Genomic DNA, 25,585 nt, shown 5'->3' with positions numbered 1-25,585 from the left:
TCAAGGCATCATGTTTGAAGTTTAAGACAGCAGTGTTGATGATGCATCTAAAAGTAATGAGAGGGAAGGAAGGGGGAGCAAAGAGGAGGAGGGGATAGAGAGGGAGAGTGGAGAGGGAGATAGGACAAAGAGGAGAGAGGAAAGAAGAGAGACAGATTATAAGATAGGGATACTTTTGTGTTATTTCTTCTCAAATTGTGATAAAGAAATACACACATGGATACAAAAGACACACAAAAGTCTTTTGGTTCTTTTTGTGTAGCCGTGACACACACACAAAAAAGCAATACCTGAGAAAATGAGGGAGAAAGGATTACTTAGGCTGAAGTTTTCAGAGGCTTCTATCCCAGTTGTTGGCTCCATGTACTCAGACAAAACATGGTATTGGAGCATGTGCCTGAGTAGCTTCTCCACTTTAGGAAAGACAGGAATTGGAGCGAGAAAGGACTGACAAACACATGTCGTGTCTCTAGTGACATAGTTTTCCCAGATATGTCATATTTCCTACCGTTTCTACCACCATTTCCCAAGACAGAACCACTAGTTAGAGACAATGTCTGTATTCAGCGTGTGATTGTCTGCAGACTATTTCATAGTTGAGCATAGTGAGTAACGGTAATGTATGGTCCAAGTAGAGAAGACTTTTGCTTGTCAAAAACTGTGATTAAAAAAAGAAAGGACTTGCTTACAGTTGAATAATGTTAACACGATGGACAACACATCAATTACAAATTGACTTAGGTGACTTTTTTCTGTTCATCGAAAGTTACATGAAAATAATCAAAACAAACAAACTAAAACATGAAGTTGGAGGGGCAGGGATGTGGGGACGATCTGGGAGGAGTTGAAGGAAGAGAAAGATTATGATCAAAATATAGAGAAATTTTTAAATTAAAAATAAGTTAAACACACACACACTGTAGTTACATGTTCTTTTAAATGGATTCTGTTTTATCAGTGAAACATTTACTTAATCTTAGCAACTGTATGCTGAAGATCAACTGCTTCCTGCCATGTGTGCTGCCGTGGCCACCAAACAGAGATGCTTAATTCTCACATTTCCACTGAAGAAATAAATATTTCTGAAATGGGTGCCACTGAGACATTCCCTAAGGAAAGTTAAGTTTTTGGTGTCGGTCAGGCTCGTAAGTCTTTCCTCAAAGATTCCCTCATGCTAGTCAAGTCTTGTTACAGAGAGATGAATTAACAGCTCCATGAACATTTTCCGAGAAAAAGCCCCTTAGAAATATCCTAGGTAGGAATGTAACCACAAAGATCCTGTTTACGATATTGCTCCCAAAGTGCCTCTGGCAGTACCAACAACTATGACAATTTCTTGCAGGGTGGACATGGAAGGACTGGGAAATTAGAGTGATCAGGGTACATTATTTGAAATTCCTAAAGAATCAATACAAATAAGTTTTTAAAAATGTTTCTTGCCACTAACAGTGCCACTGTAGCTTTGGTTTATATTTTTCCAGAATGGAATTTCCATTATGACAATCAACGACATGGTGTTGACAGAAGTATTGACATATTCACTGCCTCCTTTGAATGACGCCTAAAGAAAATATCACCATGACACAGGAAAGCAATCTCCACTGTGACCTCCTCATTTCTCTGTAGTCCCAGCCTTCCCCACTTCTCCAGCAAAAAAACACTTCAATTCCAGGGAGTGACTCTTATTCCTACTCTCATGAAATGACCCTTGTAATCCAGGATCAAGAACAAGTCTTGTAGTCAGATTGTGGAGACACACACCCTTAAATGCAACACTAGGGAGGTAGAGGCAGGAAGATCTCTGAGTTCAAAGCCAGTCTGTTCTACAGAGCAAGTTCCAGGACAACCAAGGCTACACAGAGAAACCCTGTCTCAAAAAACCCAAATAAATAAATAATAAAGAACGAGTCCTGTTCCTACTCTTGATGACTCTCAGAACTAGAGACAAGCAGATCGGTAGGACAGCATCTAGTCCCCCAAGTGTCTGGTCCCTTCTGAGTCACAGTCTCATATAAAGAAAATTGGCCTCTAATTTGCTCTGTAGTGGAGGATAGTCTTGAATTCTTGATCTGATCCTTTTGTGTCCACTTCCCATATTCTAAGACTATAGATATGAACCACCATATGTATTCCCATCTCTTTTGAATCTTATGTTTTAGTACCAATGCCTGATTCCTTACCTTGTTGGTGTGTGAGCAAGTCTTTTTTTATTTATTGTTTTTATATTTACTCCATTCAGTGTACTAAATGGCAGGCAATTTTAGTCTCACCCAGTTGGGATATTTAGTGTTATAGTTTAAACCACTCCCCCCAATTTCATGTGCTGGAAATGTAATCCCTGGAGTCATGCATTAATGATGTTTAAAAAGTAGGATCCTTAGGAAGTGGTTGAGTTATAAGGGATCTACCCTCACCAATGGATTGACATATGCATAGACTGACAGATTGTTGGGTTTATTAAAGAAGCAAATACCTTGTTTGATTTTTATAGAAGTAAGCTCTTTCTGACTTTCTTGTTCTGTCTGTACAGACATGTCATATTTTTCACAATCTTATGCAATCAAAAAACCCCATGAGATCTTGTGTGGGTACTGGCATCATGCATTTGGATTTTTAAGCTATTAGAAGTATGAGACAAATACAACTATTTCTAAATTACCATAGTTTTAAGTTACGGCAACTGAAAATAGACTAAGACAGAAAATGCTATAGAAAAGTAAGGCCATTGCTAACAATGGATGCCTGAGAATGTAGATGTAGCTTTGGGATAGTGTCATGGGCAGATGCTGGAAGAATTGAAGATTCAGAATAGAAAAAAACTATACTACTGTAGACAGATCATTGGGGACAATTATGGTGAAGGCCCAGAAAACAAGAATAAGAAAAGTTACAGAATTTTCTTTAGGGCCGGAGTCATCTGAGAAAGCCCCCAAAGAAAGCAATGAATGAGGCTGACAGAAGAAAATTCTAGCAGTGAAGCATTCAGGTTAGTGAATGACTATGTTTTGTGAGCTCTTAAAAATTATTATTAGTTAAGTTTGCTCTTTGACAACTCATACAGATATATAATGTATTCTCACTACCCCCCCATACCTCCCTCTGATTCTTCCATTGCCACAAGTCCCTTTCTCATGTTCATTACTTTTGGTTTTGTTGTTATGTGACCCATTTAATATAACCAGGACCATCTGGTTAAATAAGACCATTGGATTAGCACTATCCATTGGAGTCTGGCGGAGTCATCAGTGGGTACAAAACTCAAGGCAATGACTCCTCCTCTCTTTGATCTACTGGTAGTAAATGTGTAGCAGTAAGTGGCAGAGACCCTGAACCTCTCCTCCATCCATGCCTGAATGTGGACAGGCCCATTCTTATAGGGACTCAATGCATACAGGCATTTGCAGCTGCCAAGTTTATGATTGCAATGGATATGTCTTGCCCAGAACATGCCATTTCCCAGCCATTCTTCTAATATCTGGCACTTCCATTCTTTCCACCCTCTCTTTCACACAGTGTTCCCTGAAGCTTATTGGAAATGATATGAATGTCTTGTTTAGAACTGAGTACTCATCCACCACTTACTTATTCTCAGCACCTTTTATAGCCATGAGTCTATGCATTCATTAATGTTCACTGAGAAGAGAGGCTTCACTGACTAAGCCCATGAGTATCTTTCATCTATGGGAATAGACATAATTATTTAGAGTGCAGTTTGATGCTGTATAAATTTACCTTAATGACAGTATTCAGTTTCTCCCTAAGACCTATCACCCCTCATACCATTGGTTTTATAGTTACTTGGTTTAGACTACCAAACACAAATGCTTTCCTACAGAATGGGCCCCAAATACAATCAGAGCATCTGAATACTCTCATACAGTAGAGCCATTACTACACAAATGGGTACAGCTTACATGGCAGGGTGGTCTCTTAGTTCATTCAGTTCCCCGATGGAAAGACTGTTGGTGCCCTTTATCTTCCTCAGCACCCTCTTGGACTACTAAAGCCAGCATAGAGGAAGCTTTCAGCTCACTTTCAATTTAATTTCTCTACCTTGCAATTAAGATGTGTGGTGTTTTCAACATTAGGGTCCTATCATCTAGTTCTGATAGCCAATCAAGGGGAATGGAAAGAATGTGGACTGTTTGTGGGGGGACTTCCCTGAGCAACAACTCATAAGGAGATATACTACCTCTAGCGCTGGGACGTGTATTTAATAACCCACGGCTTCTAAGAACAGCTTTTTCCAGCCTCCATGGCTACTTTTAACTGCTTGCAGTGAAATGGGATAGCGAATAAATAACTTAAAATAGAACTTATAATTAAAAGGGAAACAGAGCAGAAAGATTCAGAAAATGCATGGCCCAGCCACGTGGTAGAGTCTAAAAGAACATTTCAAAAGAAGAAACCAAGAGTGTAACTGAGCAACTGTTTGATGAAGAGATTAATGTGAACAGGACAGAGGGATCATCAAAATAAAGCTAGATAAGCAATTAGGCATTTAAGAAATCTTTAAGTCTACCCCTCCCGTTCCAGGTTCACAGTTTCTAAGGACAAGTTGGTTTTGCTGACAGACTATGGAAGTGTACACAAGCTCATTGCCCAAGATTTCCTCAAGTGTTATTTCACAAATGAAACTGCAATGCTTCTCAGCCACCTTAGCTGAGAGTCAAGCAGGACGAGGTGTTACTCAACCTTCTGCTATAAAAGAGCAAGCTGTAAACCAGACAGTGGTGGTGCATGCCTTTAATCCCAGCACTTGGGAGGCACAAGCAGACAGAGTCTGAGGCCATCCTGCTCTACAAATCAAGTTCCAGGACAGGCTCCAAAGCTATACAGAGAAGCCTTGTCTCAAAAAGCTAAAAAGAAAAATAAAAGAACATGTTGTACTTGGCAACGTCTATCTTGTGCTAGTTCTGCCGGTGCACATAATACAATGGACAGAGGCATGGAAACTTCTATCTAGATTTCAGTGCTTTTTCAGACAGCCTGGAAAAGCAGTCAGAGAACTGTTGCACATTCAAAGCCTTTACAGACAGCCCTGACTAGATAAATCTTGAGCAGGAGTGTGGGGTTAGGGCTGTCACAGGGATTCTCCATGAAGACAATGCCTACTGCAGCTAAAGTAAGGCTGCCACAGAGATCCTAGAACTGTAGGGAAATCAGGGTACATCTCCAGCCTGGTAGAGCTATAGTGAGGGGTGACTTTCCAAGGCCTTAAGGGGCTACCCCCTCACCAGTATGTCTAGGAAGGAGTACATGGAGTCAATGGTGATTATTTTAGAGTTTAAGACTGATTTATCCTGTGGAGGTTGAGACATGTGTGGGACTGGTTAACTACTTTCTTTTCAATTGTTTCTCCCCTCTGAAACAGGAATAACTTACAGACAGTAAGGGTTCATCTTAGTCTGTTTTCTTTATTCATCGTTTTTAAGGGTAATCATGAGAACACTGTAGTTTTATGACTTTCCTTCACATACTATGAACCTAATAGTTCGTTTTGTTTATCATCCAAGCTCCTCTAATCCTCAACTGGAATACCTGATGATAATTTCCATCTTTCAACTATATGGCTCTAAGCTGCCTAAACAAAATAGATTCCTAGTTCCTCTATTCACACAAAAGTTCCTCTTTCCATTCAGTTCTTATTTTATTTTACTATCAAGCATGTTCTCATCAAGATTCGTAACAAAAAATACTTGTAAAATAATAAATGGTTGTTTGTATTGAATCCTATAATATAATTGATGGAAAACTGATTGCCATGTACCACCACAGTCCCTTGTCTATACTAGAGTTCTCCAACATATCCAGAAACCATTGTTATGAGTAGTGATGTGAAAAATAATCAGTTGTCGCTAGAAGGCTAAGAAGGGATAGATACCATCCTCTTTCTAACAAAGAATCTACAAGTGGATTTAGTTTTTTTTTTAAATCACATAGAGACCTATAAAAAATGAACCAAGAACCATGGCTTTCCCGAAAGGCTTTTTGAATCAAACTTAGTTCTAGGCCCTTCTGCAATGTTAACTAAAGCCCAAGTCATACCGGCAAAATGGGTTTTTTTTTGTGTGTGTGTGTGCGTGAAGTACAAGAAATACATTGGCGAGATTTTCACTCCTGAAATTTTCCCCATCACAAGCTGCCTGGGTTCAAATTCTGACTTCACTACTTTCTAGTAATGTGACCATGTTCAAGGCATTTAACTTGTCTTTGGCTGAGTTTTCTCAGATGTAACATGAAGGCATTATTATATCTATAGCATAGAGTAACCATGAAGTCTAAATTATATTCTTCAGCATGTTCATTGTATGCAGACAGTGCTCAATAAATGGTAATCATTAGTGTTAGGCTTATTCATTCTAAGGTGATGTTTGTCACTATTATGTATGTTGTTAACAACTCTCTGTTGAATTTATTGTATTTTATTTATATGCACACATGGGTGCATGAGTGTGTGTATATGGGGTGGATGTGCCATGTAGAGAAGACATTCTGGTGTCTGGTGTCTTCTTCTATCACTACTCACCTTATTCTTTGAGACAAGGTCTCTCCATGAACCAGATGGGCTAGTTGGTTGACCAGTGAAGTCCCAGGAACTTCCCATCTCTGCCCCTACAGCTCTGTGGTGACAGGCACATGCCACTATGACCAGCTTTTTACATGAGCACTAACTATCCAAACTCAGTTCTTCGTATTTCCACAGGAACTGTTTAACCCACTGAGACATCTCTCCAACCCCATATTATTGATTTTTATTTAGCTTTTTCAAAATCAGGTGAGTTCTGTGGCACTTTCCTTGCTGTGGCTTGAATATAAGGCATGTTCTTCCTAGTCCCATATGTTAGAAGACTGACCTCTAAGATGGCATTATTGGGAGATTCTGTGGACATTTAGGTGATGAGACTTACTTGAAAATCCTTACATTATTGGGTATATGCCTTGAAAGGATTGTGACATCACAGCCAGCATTCTTTCTCTCTTGCTGCAACTTGAACTTGTGCCATTGCCATCTCCAGGGACCAAACCAGTTTGCCATCTGATCCTGGGTTTGAACCTCCAAACTATTAGCTAAATCTTTTCCCTTTATGAATTAATTATCTCATGTATTTTTGTAGTAACACAAATCTGAGTGATGTACTCCTGTTTTGTTCATTGTACTTGTCTAATCCAAATTATTAAATTAAATCATTACATACATTAGCCTTAAAATCAGCTGACATGATCCAGCAAATGTTAATTCTGATGATTCTGGTTTTTTTTCAAGCTGGAAAACAGGTTCTTCCTAATCTAATGCCAATGCCTGTCTCCAAAGTAGCTCATGCATCACTAGTAGATACCTAATCTCCTGGGTCGGCAGAGGAGAGTAGTAATGGATGTGATTAGATACTGGTGTTCTCTGTTTCTGTGCAATACAGAAAAATGAAATTTCATTTCTAATAGTTTCTGAAGAAGGCTGAACATTGATTTTCTCTGATGCGGTAAGATGGGGAAGGAGGGACATAGCAGGTGGAGGGGAGGGATTGCAATTTTGATCAATTTAGGCGTAAGGAAGGAGATTAATTTCCAACATGATGCTATCAGGCTAGTTCTATGAGGAAATGACCATCAGAGAGAATGAGTCTGTGAACATATGGTGTTATGGATATGAATGAGGTGGCTACTTGAAATGAGTCTTTCTATTAATTGCAAATAGATGGTTCAAATTTAAGAAGGCTGTGGTAAATTCTACCAAGAATGCCTGCCTAAATCTGGAAAAACAGGGTCCAGAAAATTGCCAAGTAGTCTATTCAGGTATGAGGTTAAAGGAAGTTGATGTATCACTTGGGTCCCTTGTGAACAGTAGCTTTACAAAAGCTTGAGCTGGTCTTAAAAGCTGGGAGACTACACCATCACCTATCCCTCTGTGCCATCCTTTGTCATTAAAATTGAGGTAAAATAAAAGGACTGCTGGGATGAGCTCTTAGCTGAGTAATTCTATCCTATGCTGACTAATCTGGAAGGATCCCAATATATATATAACACTTAGCTTTCAACAAGGAGATCTTTCGGGGATTAAGATCAAACTCAATAGGGTCTAACTGTAAGACCTCAGAGAGAGGCAGACAATGTAACTTCTTCAGTGGTCATGTCCTTAGCACACATCATTGTGAATTCCCAAATTCAATTAAGTCAGCTGATGTACCAGGTTTCTTGCAGATAATGTAACCCAAATTTAATTTATTAGCCTGATGATTTCCCTCTCTTCTTCCAAAATCCCTGCCAGCTTCTTTTTTATTTCATTAAAAAATACATGATATTTAACTGGAAGCCTAAGATCATTCATCTTGGTATTGTAGTTCAAAGAGAAGGCAAGTTTAGGTAAAAAATAATAATAAAATTGAATTTTGCACCTGACCTCTATCTGAACAAAAACAGCAGTCACAATATTTAAAAGGACAATAACAAATTCTGATCCTTACAAAAATTTAAAATTAGCGTATGCCAAAGAGTTTCTGTTACTTATCAATTAACAAGGAAATTTGTAAGCAGAACTTTGCAAATTATGGCACATAAATGAAATCCTGCGGTCATCACCTGCTATTTCAGATAGAATTCTGTTGGATCACAGCCACATCAAGTCATTTAAGCATTGCCTATAGCTATTTTCGTGCTACAAGGGCAGCATTATAAGGTCCCACAATGTTGAAATACTCACTCTCTGGTCTTTGACAGAAAAAAAGTTGTTATAGACCACCAAGACAGTGGAAAAAAATTCATAGATGAATGCAAAGCATCAATTACCTGCATGATTATATGTATCCCACAAGATAGGAAATATTTGTATTATGATGTACAGAGCAGTATGGGTTTTTTAACTAAATGCATAAATAACCCGAAAATATGTGATAGGCAGGACTTCCAGTTCCCTGTTTTGCACAACACAAAGTCATTCTCAGCTTTCTTTGCCAACAGCTAAGGAGTCGTTACTGGTGGCAAGGTTTACTCTATAAATGAGGAGGATACATATTCTATGGTGAATTGTAAGGATCTATAGTTACACTTAAGACAGTTCACTTCTGGAAAACTGCAACTTTCAGACAAGACCAAAGTGTTCTTTCTGTATGCTATTCATTAAAATGTAAACAGCATGATCCAGTTATATTTGTCAATAATTAATGACTTGATATTGACTTTTCCCCCCAAAAGACTAACTGATCAGTCGGTCACCTATAAGGGTACAAAGGTCTAAGGACCTCTATGAAAATTTGGTCAACTTTACTTAATAAAACTTACACAGAAAATATTCTGAAATATAAAAACAGTTCCAAGAAGACAATACTGGTGGTGCTTACTGAACATGGCAGGGATGCGTTATCAAACAAAAGCAGAGATGAACGAGATGAGCTCTAGGTTAACTTGCTAATGAAGCAAGATCATTAAAGTACATACCAAAGAATGATATGTTGTTGTTAAAGTTTTACATACATCAAAGTTTTATCCAGAACATCAAGGACAACAAGAAAAATAACTGTAAACCAGGTATAACAGTGTAGGCATGTTATCTTAACATTATGGGCACAAGGCAGGAAGATTTTTATCTTTGAGGCTAACCTGGACTACAAAGTGAAAAGTGAAACCCTGTCTCAAATAATTAGGATATAACTTTTTAAAGCTACTTTTCTGGAGAGTGTTTTTGTTGGTGTGCTTGTATCTGTTGTGATAGTTATTTGCTGAAAATGTCATATGTTCCTTTATGGGCAGTATACATATACACAATCTCCACTTATACTATGCCCAGGTTGTTTTAGTTATGTTTTCAACCATGTTACAAAATACCAGACACAACTAACATAAGTGAGGCAGGATTTATTGGGACTCACAGTTTCAGAAGACTCAATTGTTCACTTCATGCCAGCCAGGAAGCAAGGCAAGGGCTTATACAAAGGGGACAGAGAAAGATATAGTCCCTAAGGAATATTCTCCCCACCTACTTACTTCAAACTAGGTCCCATCCCATATTTTAATCATCTCTCTCTATAATGTCCTCATATTGTGAATCCATCAAAGGATTAATTCTCTCATTATTTCAGAGCCTTCAGGACCTAGCCATGTCTGGAAACACCATCATAGACATCCAAAGATGTGCTTTACTAAATTCCTAGACTTTTCAGTCAGATCAAGTTGAAAATCCAGGTTAATCATCCTTTGCTCTGGACCCCCACTTCTCATCACCTCAGGCACCTTGAACTATTCACAAGTCCCTACTTGCCTTTATTTGGAATGTTTCACCTTCCCTGGTCCCTGCTCCCAGCCAAAATGATCAACTTGTATCTTCCTCCCATTCTTTACACAGACACATTTGTATCTCCTAACTTATGTATTAAGCAAAATTATCAGTCTACAGGTCCAAAGTGAAGTCTTTTATTACACACTATGGTATGGAAGATATGTCAGTTCAGATAGTAATAAAATAAAGACGATGCCCTAATGCAAAATGACAGCCATTGGGATTTTGAGTGGAGGAGGCTGACAATAGTGATTTGCACTTAACCCTAATTCCTTAGCTGCTCTGAAAAGTAGGGCTGGGCAGATTTCTTGGAGAACTGGAGGAGCTCACAGAGGCTGATTTGTTCTATTCTTTGATTTCAGTTATTACTACTGGCTAAAGATTCTCACAACTGTACTGTCAACCTCGACTTTCCCTTCATGATTCATGCTGCAGTCATGTAATTTCCTGCTGCTGTTCCTATCAAGTCTCCAAACTCACCATAACTGAAACCAAACTTTAAGACCTCTAAACCTACAAAACGGACAATAAAATAATTTAAAAAGTCTTAATTCTACTTTTATTTTTATATTCATCATCCATTCAATGCCACAACAAAATAAAATCAACATAAGGAAGAAGGGATTTATTTTAGTTCACAGTTCAGGTGACAGTCCATTAAGTGTGAAGAAGTCAACGCAGCACGGACATGGGTCACGTCACATCTACAATCAAGAGCAGAGATCAATATAGCAATAGATCAATATAGCAATAGGTGCATGCATGCTTAAGAGTACTCAGTCTGCTCTCTATCTTACGCAGTTCAGAATTGTCTACACGTGAAATGGTGCCACTTACAGTGAGTGGATCAACTGGGAAATGGACCTTTGGACATAACTATGGGAGATTATCTTGATGATATTATTCAATTGATATGGGTTACTGTGTCCACTCTTGGCAGTACCATTCCCTGGCAAGGATCCTGGATTACATGCTTAGACAAAGGGTGCTGAACACTAGCATGTATTTAACAGTGTTTTCTGACTAAAACATGTTTAATGTGGCAGCTTCTTCAGGCTCTTACTGCTTTGACTCCCCTGCAATGATGGTTTATACCTTGAACTGTAAGCTTAAATGAACCCTTCCTTCCTTAAGTTGTTTTTGTCAGGGTATTTTTGTCATGGCAGCAGGAAAGAAACTAAGACACTCCTCAAAAATGGTGAAAGCTTCTGTCTAAAGGTGGAGCTTCCCTAGTCTGCTCTGATACCCTTGCAGCACAGAGCACAGTGACGGTCTTCAGCAAAAAGTGCTGTATCCCCACTAGGGAATCATGTGTCTGATGGGTAGACATGTTGAACACTAATTGTCACCTGTTGTATACTCCCATGGCTGCTCTCAACAAAAAAAATTAAAAGTATCCTATTCTAAAATTAAGACTTGAACTCTTTTGTTTACAAACTCAACTTCCACTACCTGGATAAATGCAAGATCCTTTCTTTGGGGTCTTTGACCCCAGCTCCAGTTGAGAAGGTAGATATTTCAAGAGTCTTTGTATCCCAGGTTGAACCTGAACTCATGATTCTCCTGCCTCTATAGCCAAAGTGCTGGAATTAGAAGTGCTACACCCACCATCTCAAAGTAGTTTTGGTTTACATATCCTTGATGGCTAGACATTTTGAACATTTTTGTGTGTTCATTATTTTTTGCACTTATGTTTTGTAAATTTTATTCTATCTTGTGTGTGTGTGTGTCTTGTGTGAGTGTGTGTACAGATGTGTGTGTATGCCCACAGAGGCCAAAGGATGGCACTGGATTCTTGTAGTTGGAGTTACAGGTGATTGTGAGTCACCCAACATGAGTGTTAGGACCTAAACTCTAGCCCTCACAATTGAATGGCAAGTTGTGTTAATCATGGGGCCATCTGTACAGTGCTCTTTTGTACTTGTTTGGAGAGCTGCCTGTTCATCTAATATGTTCATATGATTTATTATTTTGTCATGACAAGGGGCCCATCTTCCAGTTAATCCTAGATTCCATCAAGGTGACGATGAATACTAACCCTCACAAGGCTTCGAAAAAGCATATTGTGAGACAGAGAACAATGTAAAGCACCATCAGAAAAGTATCTACCTCATATGTAACCTACAACATTTGAATAGGCAGTTGCGGGAAGACGTGATCAATGAAAACTATAGTCTTTGGGAAAGTTTTCCTCTCTGCTCTCAAGTAACCAAAAAACCAAGTGGAGTGTCATAATGCTCCTTATTGGAATTAAATAGCTCCAGACAGCTTTGCATATTCCAAGCATAGCCAGTCTCCTATTAGCTCCATAGTACAAGTAGGGTTAAACAACAGTCTTGGGTACTTCTGTGTTGTGGACAGGCCTGTCAGCACTGAAAGGAAGAAAGGAAAAGAGAACGAAAGTATAAAGAGCAAGGAATGAGTGGGTGAGAAGACAAGTTGAACAGCATGTTAGGAAGCAAGACCATACCTCCACCCTTAGCCAGGAAAACCATCAAACAGGTTGACACCCACTCCACCTTCTCCCAGTCATTTTAGATAATGATAAAGATTGAAAATGTCCCTACCTATAGAAAGGACAGATTTTCCAGATATGAGCTCTTTTCTTTCTGGGCAGACTATGACAAATTGCTCACTTTCCATCTCTCCCTACTCCACGGCTTTATGCCAGTTGTGTTTATGTTCATTTCCAGGCCCACTCAGACCTATTTCTTCCTAAGTCTGTAGGCTTGTGTTAATTTCTGAGATTATTCTTTTCTATGTGCAATTTATGTTATGAGTTGAGTTGTTCACTTCCCACTGTTTTGTTTGTAGCTTCTCTTTCCCAATATTTTGCAGTGTTTACTCTCTTCTTGATCCTAGCAATTGATGACTGATAGCCTTCAGAAGCCAACGCAGCTACTCCTGAGGAAATTTGGTTTCTTCCATTCTGTTCCCCTTAGTCGTCCTCCCTCTCCCTCTTTTCTGCTCACTTCTTTGTTTTAGAAATACCTTATACAAAGTGATATATTTTTAAAATAAGAAGTAGAAATTGATGAAAGCCAGTAACTCATGCTTTTGTAAGGTCACCAGTAACTATAGATTGTTGTTGTCTTTAAAAAACAAAGTATTGATTAAAACAACATTTTTCTATTTTATGAGACTCCCAAATGTCCCTACTCTTTTTCTCCCATTGAAAATGAGCTTTGACACTGTGTTCTACTTTTCCTCAAATATAATAAGATCAGTATTTCCCTATCTGCTGGAATGCTACACATGCTTCATATACTCAGATCTCCCCTCCAAAACCCTTCCCTTCACTATCTCAGTCTTCCTCCATCTTCCAGTTCTAATGTGAATCTGGTGATTCTCTCGTTTTCCATTTTATTTTCGTTATATGGTTCTGGGAATTGAAACCAAGGCTTTCTGCATGTTAGACATACTAACTCAATTGTGACCCCAGACCTTCTTGCTTTCTTTATTGGGCTGAAAACAGACTAAGTCCCCCAAGACTTATTTTCAAGTTGGAAGACTGCTTTAATTCACTGATCAGGATCAATGCATTTCTACAGGTATGCTCCTTAATATATAATGAACTCTAAATATAATGAATCCTAGCTATAGATATCATTTCTACCAAATATCATATCCTAGACACAACAGTTTTATCAAATGTCCTCTTGTCATTAGCAATGCTGCTGCAAGCTTAGAATTTCTCATTTACAATATTACTTCTCCCTGACAATACCCAATTCTTTCTGCCTTCCTGGACCTAGAAGAAATTGAATTAATCAGATCTGCCCTTTAGTCCTCTAGCATCCCATATGCATACAAAGTCAATACCACTTTTAAGAGGGTTTTTTGTGGCTTTATTTAGTTGCATGGTCTTCAAAGTGATTGCTTGTCTTTGGTCTTTCAAGTGAATATTTCAGCAGTCTCAACAGCTCAGTTAAAGCTAAACACATAACATCTTGAACTGCTAGGAATTTCATGATCTGTGCAATTCAGCCAGAAGGCCAAGAACAACATCCTCTATTTTTTCTTTCCCTTATTCTGTTGGATAGAACTGGACATATTGTCGTAACATAATTTTAAGAGTTGAGCTTAACAGTTGTACTACCTGGGTTGAATTTTTACCAACTAGGTTGTTGTGTATATTAAATAAGTAAATTCAATAAAGTGCACAGGGAAGTGCCACACAGCAGCCCACAAACATTAACTGTTTGGGTGAGAAGTCACAAGGTAATGGAAATTTCAGTTTCTGAATTATCAATGGATACTGCTTTGTACTTAACTCTAACCCTGGCCTCTCTGTGTTTCTCATTTCTCATGTGTAGGTTCCCACTCTGATGATGGACACCCAGTTCTCTGAGTTCACACCAGATATCACTCCCATCATGTTGGCTGCTCACACCAACAACTATGAAATCATCAAATTGCTTGTCCAAAAGCGGGTCACTATCCCACGGCCTCACCAAATCCGCTGCAACTGTGTAGAATGTGTGTCCAGTTCAGAGGTAGACAGCCTGCGTCATTCAAGGTCCCGACTGAACATCTACAAGGCTCTGGCAAGTCCTTCACTCATTGCCTTATCAAGTGAGGACCCCATCCTAACTGCCTTCCGGCTGGGCTGGGAACTCAAAGAGCTAAGCAAGGTAGAAAATGAATTCAAGGCTGAGTATGAAGAGCTCTCCCAGCAATGTAAGCTCTTTGCCAAAGACCTGCTGGACCAAGCTCGGAGCTCCCGAGAACTGGAGATCATCCTCAACCATCGAGATGACCACAGTGAAGAACTTGACCCACAGAAGTATCATGACCTGGCCAAGCTGAAGGTGGCAATCAAATATCACCAGAAAGAGGTAAGCTGAGATTTTAAGATTTTAAGATTCCTGGAATCTTAAAACTCTCAGTGTCCATGCATCAAAGCAAGACTCAGTATTTTTCTACCACTTACATGTTGGGGAGTGAAAAACAAACAACTATACTTACAACTTTAAACATACATGTGGTTGGATAGGTCTTACAAGCAGCTACACCCATTTGTATGTGATGCAGTTTCTGTGTGATTCCTTTGTGACCAAAATAGTAGTCACCTGATTCTTTGATTCAACTACTATTTCTTAAGTACTATTCTCAGGGTTTGAAATTCAGAGATAAACAGTGATCCTCCTTGTTTGGAGATGTTTTATAAGCTTAACTTTAGTGTGTTTGGAGACAAAATTTATAAAGATAATGATCTTCATGAATACACTTTATCACTGATTATTTTACAGTTATCTTCCTGTAGGATATCACAAAACAATATAGCTAATTTATAGTTCAGACACAAATAAATCAATGAAAGATAATTGTATCTTCACTATATTCTCTATGGAAAGGGAATTTAGCATTTTCATGATAAACTAAATCCCTTAAAATCTTTGGAAGTGGGGCTAGAGAAATAACTTCGTGAGTAAGAGCACTTGTTGCTCTTACAGTGTCCCCAGGTATGGTTCTCAGTGCCCATGTGGTAGCTCACAACCATCTGGTAACTTCAGTTCCAGGAGATCCAATGATCTCTTCTAATCTCTGTGGATACCAAACACACATGTGATACACATTCATACATATAAGCAAAACACCCATATGCATAAAACAAATCTTTCAAAAACAGCGAAAGAAAATTGCTTAAAGTAATATGGTTTATGTGTCCTAATAAACTGAAGAGAAAGACGTATTGAATTTTATTATTATTCTTATATCCATTTTCTTTTCCTTAGTTTTGGTGGTGGTGGTGGTTATAGTGGGGTGTGTGTGTGTGTGTGTGTGTGTGTGTGTGTGTGTGTGTGTGTGTGTGTTTGCATGCACACATAAGCGTGCATTTGAGACAGGGTCTCAAGAAGGAAGCTTCCTGGACACCTGACCCTTTTCCCAAGTACTGAGTTTACAGACATGTTCCACCATTCCTGGCTCAGTAGTTTCAGCAGTTCTTTTTGTTTTGTTCTCTTTTGATTTGTTTTACAAGACAGGGTTTCTCTGTGTAGCCTTGACTTATCTTGGAACTCACTCAGTAGACCAGGCTGCCATTGAACTCACAAAGAAAGATCCTCCTGCCTCTGCTTCCTGAGTTCTGGTATTAAAGGTGTGTGCCACCACTACCCAGTCTAGTCCTTATTTTTTTTATTTGTCCCTTGTGTTTCTTCCTTTTCCCTCCTACATATTTAATAATATTTTATGTGTGCGCATAACAGTCTGAGTTTGCACATCCCCAGTTGTGATATATGATGTACACACAAGTGTGTATAGGTGTAGTCACTCATTCATATGCCCCAGGATCAGAGAAGGACAGTGGGTGTTCTACTCTATCACTGTCTGCTTTATTCTCTTTTTTTTTATTTTACGAGACAGGGTTTCTCTGTATTGTTTTGGAGGCTGTCGGTCCAGCCTGGCCTCAAACTCATAGAGATCCACCTGCCTCTGCCTCCCAAGTGCTGGGATTAAAGGCATGCGCCACCACCGCCCGGCCTGCTTCATTCTCTTGAAGCAGGGTCTTCTATTAAACTTCAAGCTAGGGGGTGGCCTAGAAACTCCATAATCATCCTGCCTGTCATATCCTTCCCACTACACGCAGTACCGTGGTTATAGGCATGCACAACCATACCTAGAGTTTTACATGGGTTTGTGGGATTTGAACTCAGGGCCTCTTGTTTACACATCAAGTGCTCCTACATACTGAACAACTTCCCAGCCTAATTATTAATTCAGGTGGTTCCTATCCCATGATCTGATGTAACCAATTTAACCTGAGAGTCACATGTTGAGAGCCCATAAACAATTTGGAGACACTTTTTAAAGATAGCTTTACTAATGACCTTAAGACCCTGAAGAAGGACAATGAAAGAATTGGAAAAAATCTCACAGGACAAAGGTATTCAAAGAGTAACAACCTCTACATGAGAATGGGAGATACTTAAAAAAGAAAAACTGTGTAGCAGTCAGCAGGGTGGGGTGGTGTAGTCCTGTAATCTAAGTTGCAATCATTTCTTGTTTTATCCACATTTCTCCTGTTAGGGAATGCTCATTAGGTGATATTATATGTGAGTATGGATCTCTCTATTTTTATTTGATATTGGATTATAGTTAGAAAATTATCTTGAATATGAAGGCAGATAATAAACTTGAAGCTATGTGCAATGTTAAAACTTAGGGGCCCCTTTGAGTCAATGCATTTTGCATTATCAATTGGCTATGAGCCTATGAGGAACTGAGAAAGAGTGTTATGATTTGAAGGTGATATGTTCCCCCACAGGACCATATTTTGAGTGCTTTGTCACCAGCTCATGATGTCATTTGAAAGGTTGTAGAGCCTTTAGGTAATAGGAGCAGGCCTTATGAGATTATACTTACCATTCATCCTGGCCATGTCTCTACTTCCTCGTCCCCAGACGTGTGAACACCCAGCACCATAGACAGCTGCTCTCCTCATCATGTCTTCTTTATTATGGTTAACTGCAACCCTCTAAAACCCTGAGCTATGAGCCAATATAAACCTTTTATTCCTTAAAACGTTTCTGTCACATATTTTGAAACAGCAAAGAGAAAAGAAACCAGTACAATATCGCCCTCAGGAACAAAATCTTATCATAAAGTGAAGGATAATTCATTATTCCCTAAAGGGATTTTTCACTGTAGAGTTTTCTCATAATTATTCCTACCAGGATTCAAATAGGCCCTTCAAAAGAATTTAATTTGGTGAAAAACTATGCTCCAAAGAATTAAACAAATACCAATTCCGAATTATAATTTTTTACGTAAAATAGAATGGGGAAACATTTGTCTCTTAGTTACAGGTACGAACTGTTGGACTGTTCTTACATGTCAATTAAATCTTCAGGTATTTTCACACTGACATATTTTGGTATGGAATGACTTCTGAAATGTCACAATTTCATGTATTGTATTCCATTGTCAGATGCACCAAAACCTTTAAAAACTGTATTATTTCATTTGTTCCCTTTTACCATTAAAAATAAGCAGAAAAGGTATAATCTTCATTTTACGAATGGTGAAGCATCATGTTAATGTACTTCTTAGAGATCATCTGACATATCAGAAGTAGACAGTCAGGCTCTTTGAACAACATTCTCATTTATTATACTCCATGACCTGCTGTTGAACAGAGTCCTTTTATGGCAGTTTGGTAGCCCAGAAATTGCTACTAGTTGATTCAAGGCGACAACAAGTTCTTTGGTGTGTAAATCAAAGTTTATTAGTTAAAATACCTTAAAAACAATTAAGCAGTTTGGAACAACAGTTAATAAAGATCATAAGCAATAATAATAGAATAACTTGAAAAATCATTACATATATTGCTTCAGCAGCTTTCCTACTTTAGCTAAAGCATTAAGATTTGTACTATCTACTTCAGTGCCATCTAAAAACCTGTCTCTCTTGATTTTAACACCTTTAAATTAGTCTCAACATGTATAGCCTTGCTCCCTCTCTACTTATTTATGCCATGCAAAATCTGGTTTTGGCATTAACCTCAAGAAGGTCCAAAGCAAGGCTCCTTGGATAATGAAGTAGCCACTCACTCCACTCTCCTGGAGGAGATTCAACACCTCAATCGGAGGCATCCAATAAGCATATTATAAGTATTTCTCCCTTTAATTTAGCCATCTACTTAATCTATATCAACTACCGTCTAGCAACTTCTAGCAATATCTTAGGCTTGGCTAATTTTCATAAGGCAAAGATAGACTAACTCACTCAGGAAGTAACCCCATCTCAAACAACTGTGTAACTCTTGGCAATTTAAAATGTTCTGTCTGCTGAAAATACCCCCCACTAGCTCTTTTCTTAACTATTTTCTTACTGCTATGATTTCTTCTTGTCACCTTTAACTCTGTTTCTAATCCAGTTCCATATAGCAAGAATACTTGCTACAACAGTCCATTTCTTGAAGTAGAGTTACATCCTAACAGCTCTTCAATGCATATGATTATACAATCAAGGCAAATACTGAAATATATATTTAATTCTTAGGTGCCATTATATTTCCATCTTTCCATGTATTACAGGTAAACAAGATACTAATCAGATCCACATATTATGAGCTTGCAGCATCTTCTTGTTCTGATGTCTAAGAATCACATTGTCCATTCATTATTGTTCACTCTTGAGTAGACTTAACAAATTTCTCTTGGTATGGCCTGCTTGTGTTAACTGGTGCTTTATGCTTTCTAAAACACTAATACTTTTTAGCAAAGTCTTATTAATCACTTGTGAAATTGTTATAAAGTCTATATTCTAAGGTTCTACTTGGATCGCTATCTACCTTTTAGTGTGTCTATCATGTTTATGGAGCATCAAATTTGGTCTTTTTCGGGTAAATTACTAGTCAAATAGAATATAGTAGACTGGAAGCCCCTCTCTGGATGTTTCCTGAATCTGTTCGATTATTTATGGTTTGAGTTTTACTTTGACAGAAAATTATACCCCATATCTTATAGTTCAAATTTCCCTGGTGGCAATATATATATATATATACATATATATATATATTTCCCCTAATTGCTTCTAAACCCTAACTTAAAGTGTAGATTATATTTTCTAACTTTCCTACAATTCTTTTGTTTCATCGTTATTCGTAAGTATTCTTTTTCCTTTTTCCAATCTACTTAGGTTGATTTTAAGTGCATCACCTATTTGCATCTTTGGCTATACTTGTGTACCTAGAATCTTTTCTACATTGAGAAAATAAGATTCAGTTTGATTATTAAAAAAAGTTATTATAGCACCTTCTGACACATGGATGATTATTGTGTCTCAATACCAGGCCACATCTTGTTATATGTTTACCTCTTAATAATGAATATTGCTAGGTTAAGGTTGTAGCCATCCTACTACATTAAGCTTTTGATCTGTCATAAACTCAGTTAAACACAAGAAGATATGCACTGTCCACTTCCCTTTGTGTACCATAACCTCCAGGCTGATGACTTAAGTGTTTGACTTTCTGTTGATGAAGTCTTTTCTTGGCATTATCTTGCCATTCTAGAACTTCTTTCTTTGAATTTTGGTACAAGTTTCAGTTTCTGTCAGAGAACAATATTGCAAAAAAGCTGCAGCATGCATCGGCATTTGTGGAAGCAGTCTTTCATTGGAATATCTTGGCCCAAGAATTCTCAAAGATTTGGCCAAAGCAAATCTGGGAAACCTTTGCATACTTTTATTACCTGGTAGATGTTGCCCTTTCAGAATTATTTACCTTGTTCTTCCATAGAAACCTTTCTCTTCAATATGAAATGTCTCAGCATTCTACTGTCCATGTGAAAATATCCAGTATAATACCATGCTGGGGAATACTACCCTTAAAAATTCCATTTATCCCAGAATAATGGCATTAGGTATCTGTATGTGGTATGGTTCATCACTTCTTCACTCTATTCTTCGGTAGATTCTTTTCTTTGTTATTATTTGGTCTTATGAAGAATCCTAATAGTATAAGGAAAGGAAGAACTATATACTTAAAGTCAGTATTTGAATTAAAAATTAGAAAAAAATGGTTTTGCCAAAAAGAAATCGAGGCTTAAATATTCTACAAGTTTTTAATAATGAAAATATGCAGAAGAAGAAAAAGAAAACACTTATTGCTAAAGCCTAGAATATAGAACATATTTGAAAAAGAAAAATTATGTTTTTCACATGCTGAATCTTACTCACTTTGTGTATCATCCTTTATTGCAGGGAGTATATCCTCACAGATATCATTCACATCTATCATAGCTTCATCCATATCAAGGATTAGGTCTTCATCGTCTTTTACTGAGAGTATTGATTCTAAATCAGAAAGATCAGCAAGATCCGGTAGGGTATCTTCCTCAGGAGGAGGCACAACTGCTTCTGCCTCTTCTGCTGCAGCATTCTGTTGTACAGAGGGAACCTGTTCCTGTGAGATAAACTGCAACAGATCCTCAGCTATTCTTATTAACTGGGCTACACAATCAATAAGTCCAGCAACTAGTACAGGGATTGTCACAGACTCCATGGCTCAACCCTCTTCTGAAGAGATAAAATATTACTAAAAGCAAATGAGTTATTGATAGCAGTGGATCTTGTGAAGCTGATTAATGGTCCTTCTGTTGGCTTGAAGGATAAATGAGGCTGTTGTGATTATGATGGTGATCAAGTACTGAACGAGTCCGGAGGAACTACAGAACTTTTTGTTGATGTTGGTTAACCTCTCACAAAATGCCTGTACTAGTAGTGGATTACTATTATAATTACCACCAGATTGTCACAGCCAAGACAACACAGCAAATCAGATCTAATAATGGAAAAAGACAAATACAAAGATTAGCATCCTTGACCTTTTATCCATACTGCAGGTTATAGCTATAAGATACAGCTACCAAGAATTGTCGATCAGGTTAAAGGAGATATCTAGCTACTGTTCTTCCTTTTTGAAAACCTAATCAGGATCTATTGCCTCTCTCTTTTCCTTTGGATTTCTCATGACATTTATTTTTATTCAGGGATTTCAGTATAAAATGAACATAGGTAATTTGAATATCCCTCTTGAACATCTCCATGGAGAAGGGATGCACCATCTCTCAGTCTCTAACTGTATTAGCATCATTGCCTCATTGCCATTTATATCCAAACTGCTAAATGCGTTGGTCTTTTTAGTTATTAATTCATTAAAGTTTCCAATTGTCCTGCATCCTGAGGACAGATGTTACTGTGAGATAAATTGTAAAAGCTCTTAATTTGTTCTTATTAATTGGGCTACAGAATCATTAAGTCTATCAATTATTAGAGAAACTGATACTGATTCCACATTTCAGTGGTCTTTTCAATAGATAAAATATTACTAAAAAGCTATAGGAAATGGGCTCTTGATGATAATGAATCCTGTAGAGCTGACAACAGTTAATTATTGATTTAGATGAGAAATGGGGATGTTAATTTGATGATGACGGTGACCAATTACAGCATGAGGCCAGTGGTGGTACAGAACTTGATGATATTTGAGGTTGTGCGAATTGCCAAACTTTAGACAACTGCTGAATATTGACACAGTAGTACACTAACAATAAATATAAAATAGAGATATGTATTAATACAATATATAATAGTGAAAATACACATAAAAGAATATATACTATTCATACAAAATACTAGAAAATCTATGGTGCAAAAAAATAAGAGAATAATTCTGTATAGGGAAATGAAAAGTAATTAAGAGAATCATAAGTGAACTGTCTAGGGTGGTGTTAATATAATAATATGAAGTTGCCGGATCTCATTGATCACTAGTGTGCTTTTCACTATATATCACCCTTCCTAAAGTAACCAAAAATACACAATCTCCTAACTAAAAATCATACATTAGATGAGCTGGCATGTCCATAATACTGTAATAAATTCTCAAATTGTGGAAGGAAGGACTATTACATATAAAGCACCAGAAAACCAATTTTACCTTTTAAACACTTGTACTTACAATAAAATAACTATATGAAGTTATGATTGGGAAAATTGAGAATAATAAGTAATAATTAGCTTATTTATGGTGCAGCCTAGAAATGACTTTCAAAGACCTGTGTCAAAAAGCAAGCATTTGGGTAGGATGGGAGGATGGGAAGGAGAGGGGATGGGGTGGAGGACTAATATGTAAAAATGATTATTTCTAAATAAGAAAAGAAAAGAAAAGGAAGTGGGAACATACATGAACATAATAAAAGCAATATACAGTAAACCAACAGCCAACATCAAAACTAAATGGAGAGAAACTCAATGCAATTCCTCTAAAATCAGGAACAAGACAAGGCTGTCCACTCTCTCCATATCTCTTCAATATTGTACTTGAAGTTCTATCTAGAGCAATAAGACAACAAAAGGAAATCAAGGGAATACAAATAGGAAAAGAAGAAGTCCAGCTTTCACTATTTGCAGATGGTATTATAGTTTACATAAGTGACCCAAAAAACTCCACAAGAGAACTCCTAGAGATGATAAACACCTTCAGCAAAGTGGCAGGATACAAGGTTAACTCAAAAAAAAATCAGTGGCCCTATTATAGACAGATGATGAAGTGGCTGAGAAAGAAATCAGAGAAACATCACCCTTTACAATAGTGATAAACAGAATCAAATATCTGGGGATAATGTTAACCAAGGAAGTAAAAGACCTGTATATCAAGAACTTTGAGTCTCTAAAGAAAGAAATCAAAGACAATACCAAAAATGGAAAGATCTCCCATGCTCTTGGATTGGTAGGATCAACATAATAAAAATTAGCCATCCGGGAAATGCAAATCAAAGCAACTCTGAGATACCATCTCACTCCTGTCAGAATGGCTAAAATCAAAAACACCAATGACAATTTATGCTGGAGAGGGTGTGGCGAAAGGGGGACACTCCTCCATTGCTGGTGGGAGTGCCAACTGGTTCAGCCACTTTGGAAAGCAGTATGGAGATTCCTCAGAAAAATGGGAATAAACCTACCACAAGACCCAGCAACTGCACTCTTAGGCATATATCCAAAAGATGCCCATTCATATAACAAAGATGTCTGTTCCACTATGTTCATAGCAGCTTTATTTGTAATAGCCAGAACTTGGAAGCAACCTAGATGTCCCTCACCCGAAGAGTGGATAGAGAAAATGTGGTACATCTACACAATGGAGTACTATTCAGCAGAAAAAAATAATGGAATCATGAGATTCGCAGGCAAATGGATGACACTAGAAGAAACCATCCTGAGTGAGGTAACCCAGTCACAAAAAGAGAAACATGGCATGTACTCTCTCATATATGGATTTTAGACATAGATCTGGGGAGTGCCAGCCTACAATCCTATGGCCAGAGAGTCTGGGAAACAGAAACTACATTTAGTGGCTGGTTAAGTACTGAGCTGAACTCAAGAAAGCCAGTATCAGAGAGGGAGGACTGATGATCAAAGGGATTAAGACTGGGCTGGTTTAACCCCCAGAAACAGCTGACCAGACAAAGGTTAACTCTAGAATCCCAGGCATCAGCCTGGAATCCAGCATGGGACTGATCAAGACCCCCTGAATCTGGGTGTCAGTGAGGAGGCCTAGGTAATCTATTGAGCCTTGGGCAGCAGATCAGTACCCATACCAAGTATACACACAGATTTTGGACTCCCATAGAACAATGTGAGGTGCACTCTCACCCTGAACTCTTGGGAAAGGGTCTAGGCCCTGCCCTATATGAAATGACAGACTATGGACACCCCCATGGAGGGCCTCACCCTCCCTGGGGGAATGAGGGGATAACGGGGGGGGGATGCGGGGAGGGCACGGGAGGAGGGGAGGGAAAGGGAGAGGGACCTCGTACTGACTTGTGAAGCAACCTTGTTTCTTATCTAAATTTAAAATGGAAAATAAAAAATATTAATAAAAAAAAAATGGCAATCTTGCCAAAAGCAGTCTTCAGATTCAGTGCAATCCCTATCAAAATTCTGGCACAATTCTTCACAGACCTTGAAAGAACAATAATCAACTTTAAATGGAAAAACAAAAGGCCCAGGATAGCCAAAACAACCCTATACAATAAAGGAACTTCAGGAGGCATCACCATACCTGACTTTACGCTCTATTATAGAGCTATAGTTCTGAAAACAGCTTGGTATTGGCACAAAAATAGACAGGTAGACCAATGGAACCGAACTGAAAATGCTGATTTTTACTCACACACCTATGAACACTTGATTTTTGACAAAGCAGGTAAAACTATACAATGAAAAAAAGAAAGCATCTTCAACAAATGCTGCTGGCATAACTGGGTATTGGTATGCAGAAGCCTGCAGATAGATCCATGTCTATCGGCTTGTACAAAACTTAAGTCTAAATGGATCAAAGATCTCAACATAAATCCAACCACACTAAAACTCTTAGAAGAGAAAGTGAGAGATACTCTTCAATGAATTGGTACAGGAGACCGCTTGCTGAACATAACACCAGTAGCACAGACACTGAGATCAACAATTGACAAATGGGACCTCCTGAAACTAAGAAGCTTCTGTAAGGCAAAGGATACAGTCAACAAGACAAAAAGGCAGTCCCCAGAATGGGAAAAGATATTCACTAACCCCACATCTGACAGACGGCTAATCTCCAAAATTTACAAAGAATTCAAGAAGCAAGTCTCAAAAACACCAAAGGAGCCAATTAAAAAGTGGGGTACAGAACTAAATAGAGAATTCTCAATAGAGGAGGCTAAAATGGCCAAGAGACACTTAAGAAAGTGCTCAATATCCTTAGCCATCTGGGAAATGCAGATCAAAACAACTTTGAGATACCATCTTACTCCTGTCAGAATTACTAAA

The 25,585-nt window shown here is 38.1% G+C and overlaps 2 protein-coding genes across 3 annotated transcripts in view; one reads left to right on the top strand and one right to left on the bottom strand.

The window, feature by feature from the left end:
- The window catches only part of Trpc5 (transient receptor potential cation channel subfamily C member 5), a 276,457-nt gene that overhangs the window by 163,147 nt on the left and 87,725 nt on the right, over positions 1–25,585 (top strand). For both annotated transcript variants that reach the window (XM_040744519.1, XM_040744518.1), the window contains one exon: positions 14,587–15,108. In XM_040744519.1, the coding sequence (XP_040600453.1) occupies positions 14,587–15,108 (522 nt within the window). The remainder of the gene's footprint in view (positions 1–14,586; positions 15,109–25,585) is intronic.
- Positions 20,886–21,488, bottom strand: Trpc5os (TRPC5 opposite strand). Its single transcript, XM_005082492.2, has one exon. The coding sequence runs from the start codon at positions 21,276–21,278 to the stop codon at positions 20,946–20,948; it is 333 nt and encodes a 110-aa protein (XP_005082549.1). The 5' UTR covers positions 21,279–21,488; the 3' UTR covers positions 20,886–20,945.

Source organism: Mesocricetus auratus, unplaced genomic scaffold (genome assembly GCF_017639785.1).
Source record: "Mesocricetus auratus isolate SY011 unplaced genomic scaffold, BCM_Maur_2.0 Super-Scaffold_100003, whole genome shotgun sequence".
Taxonomy (NCBI): domain Eukaryota; kingdom Metazoa; phylum Chordata; class Mammalia; order Rodentia; family Cricetidae; genus Mesocricetus; species Mesocricetus auratus.
Note: the sequence above shows the minus strand (reverse complement) of the source record. Positions and strands in the feature narration are given on the sequence as shown.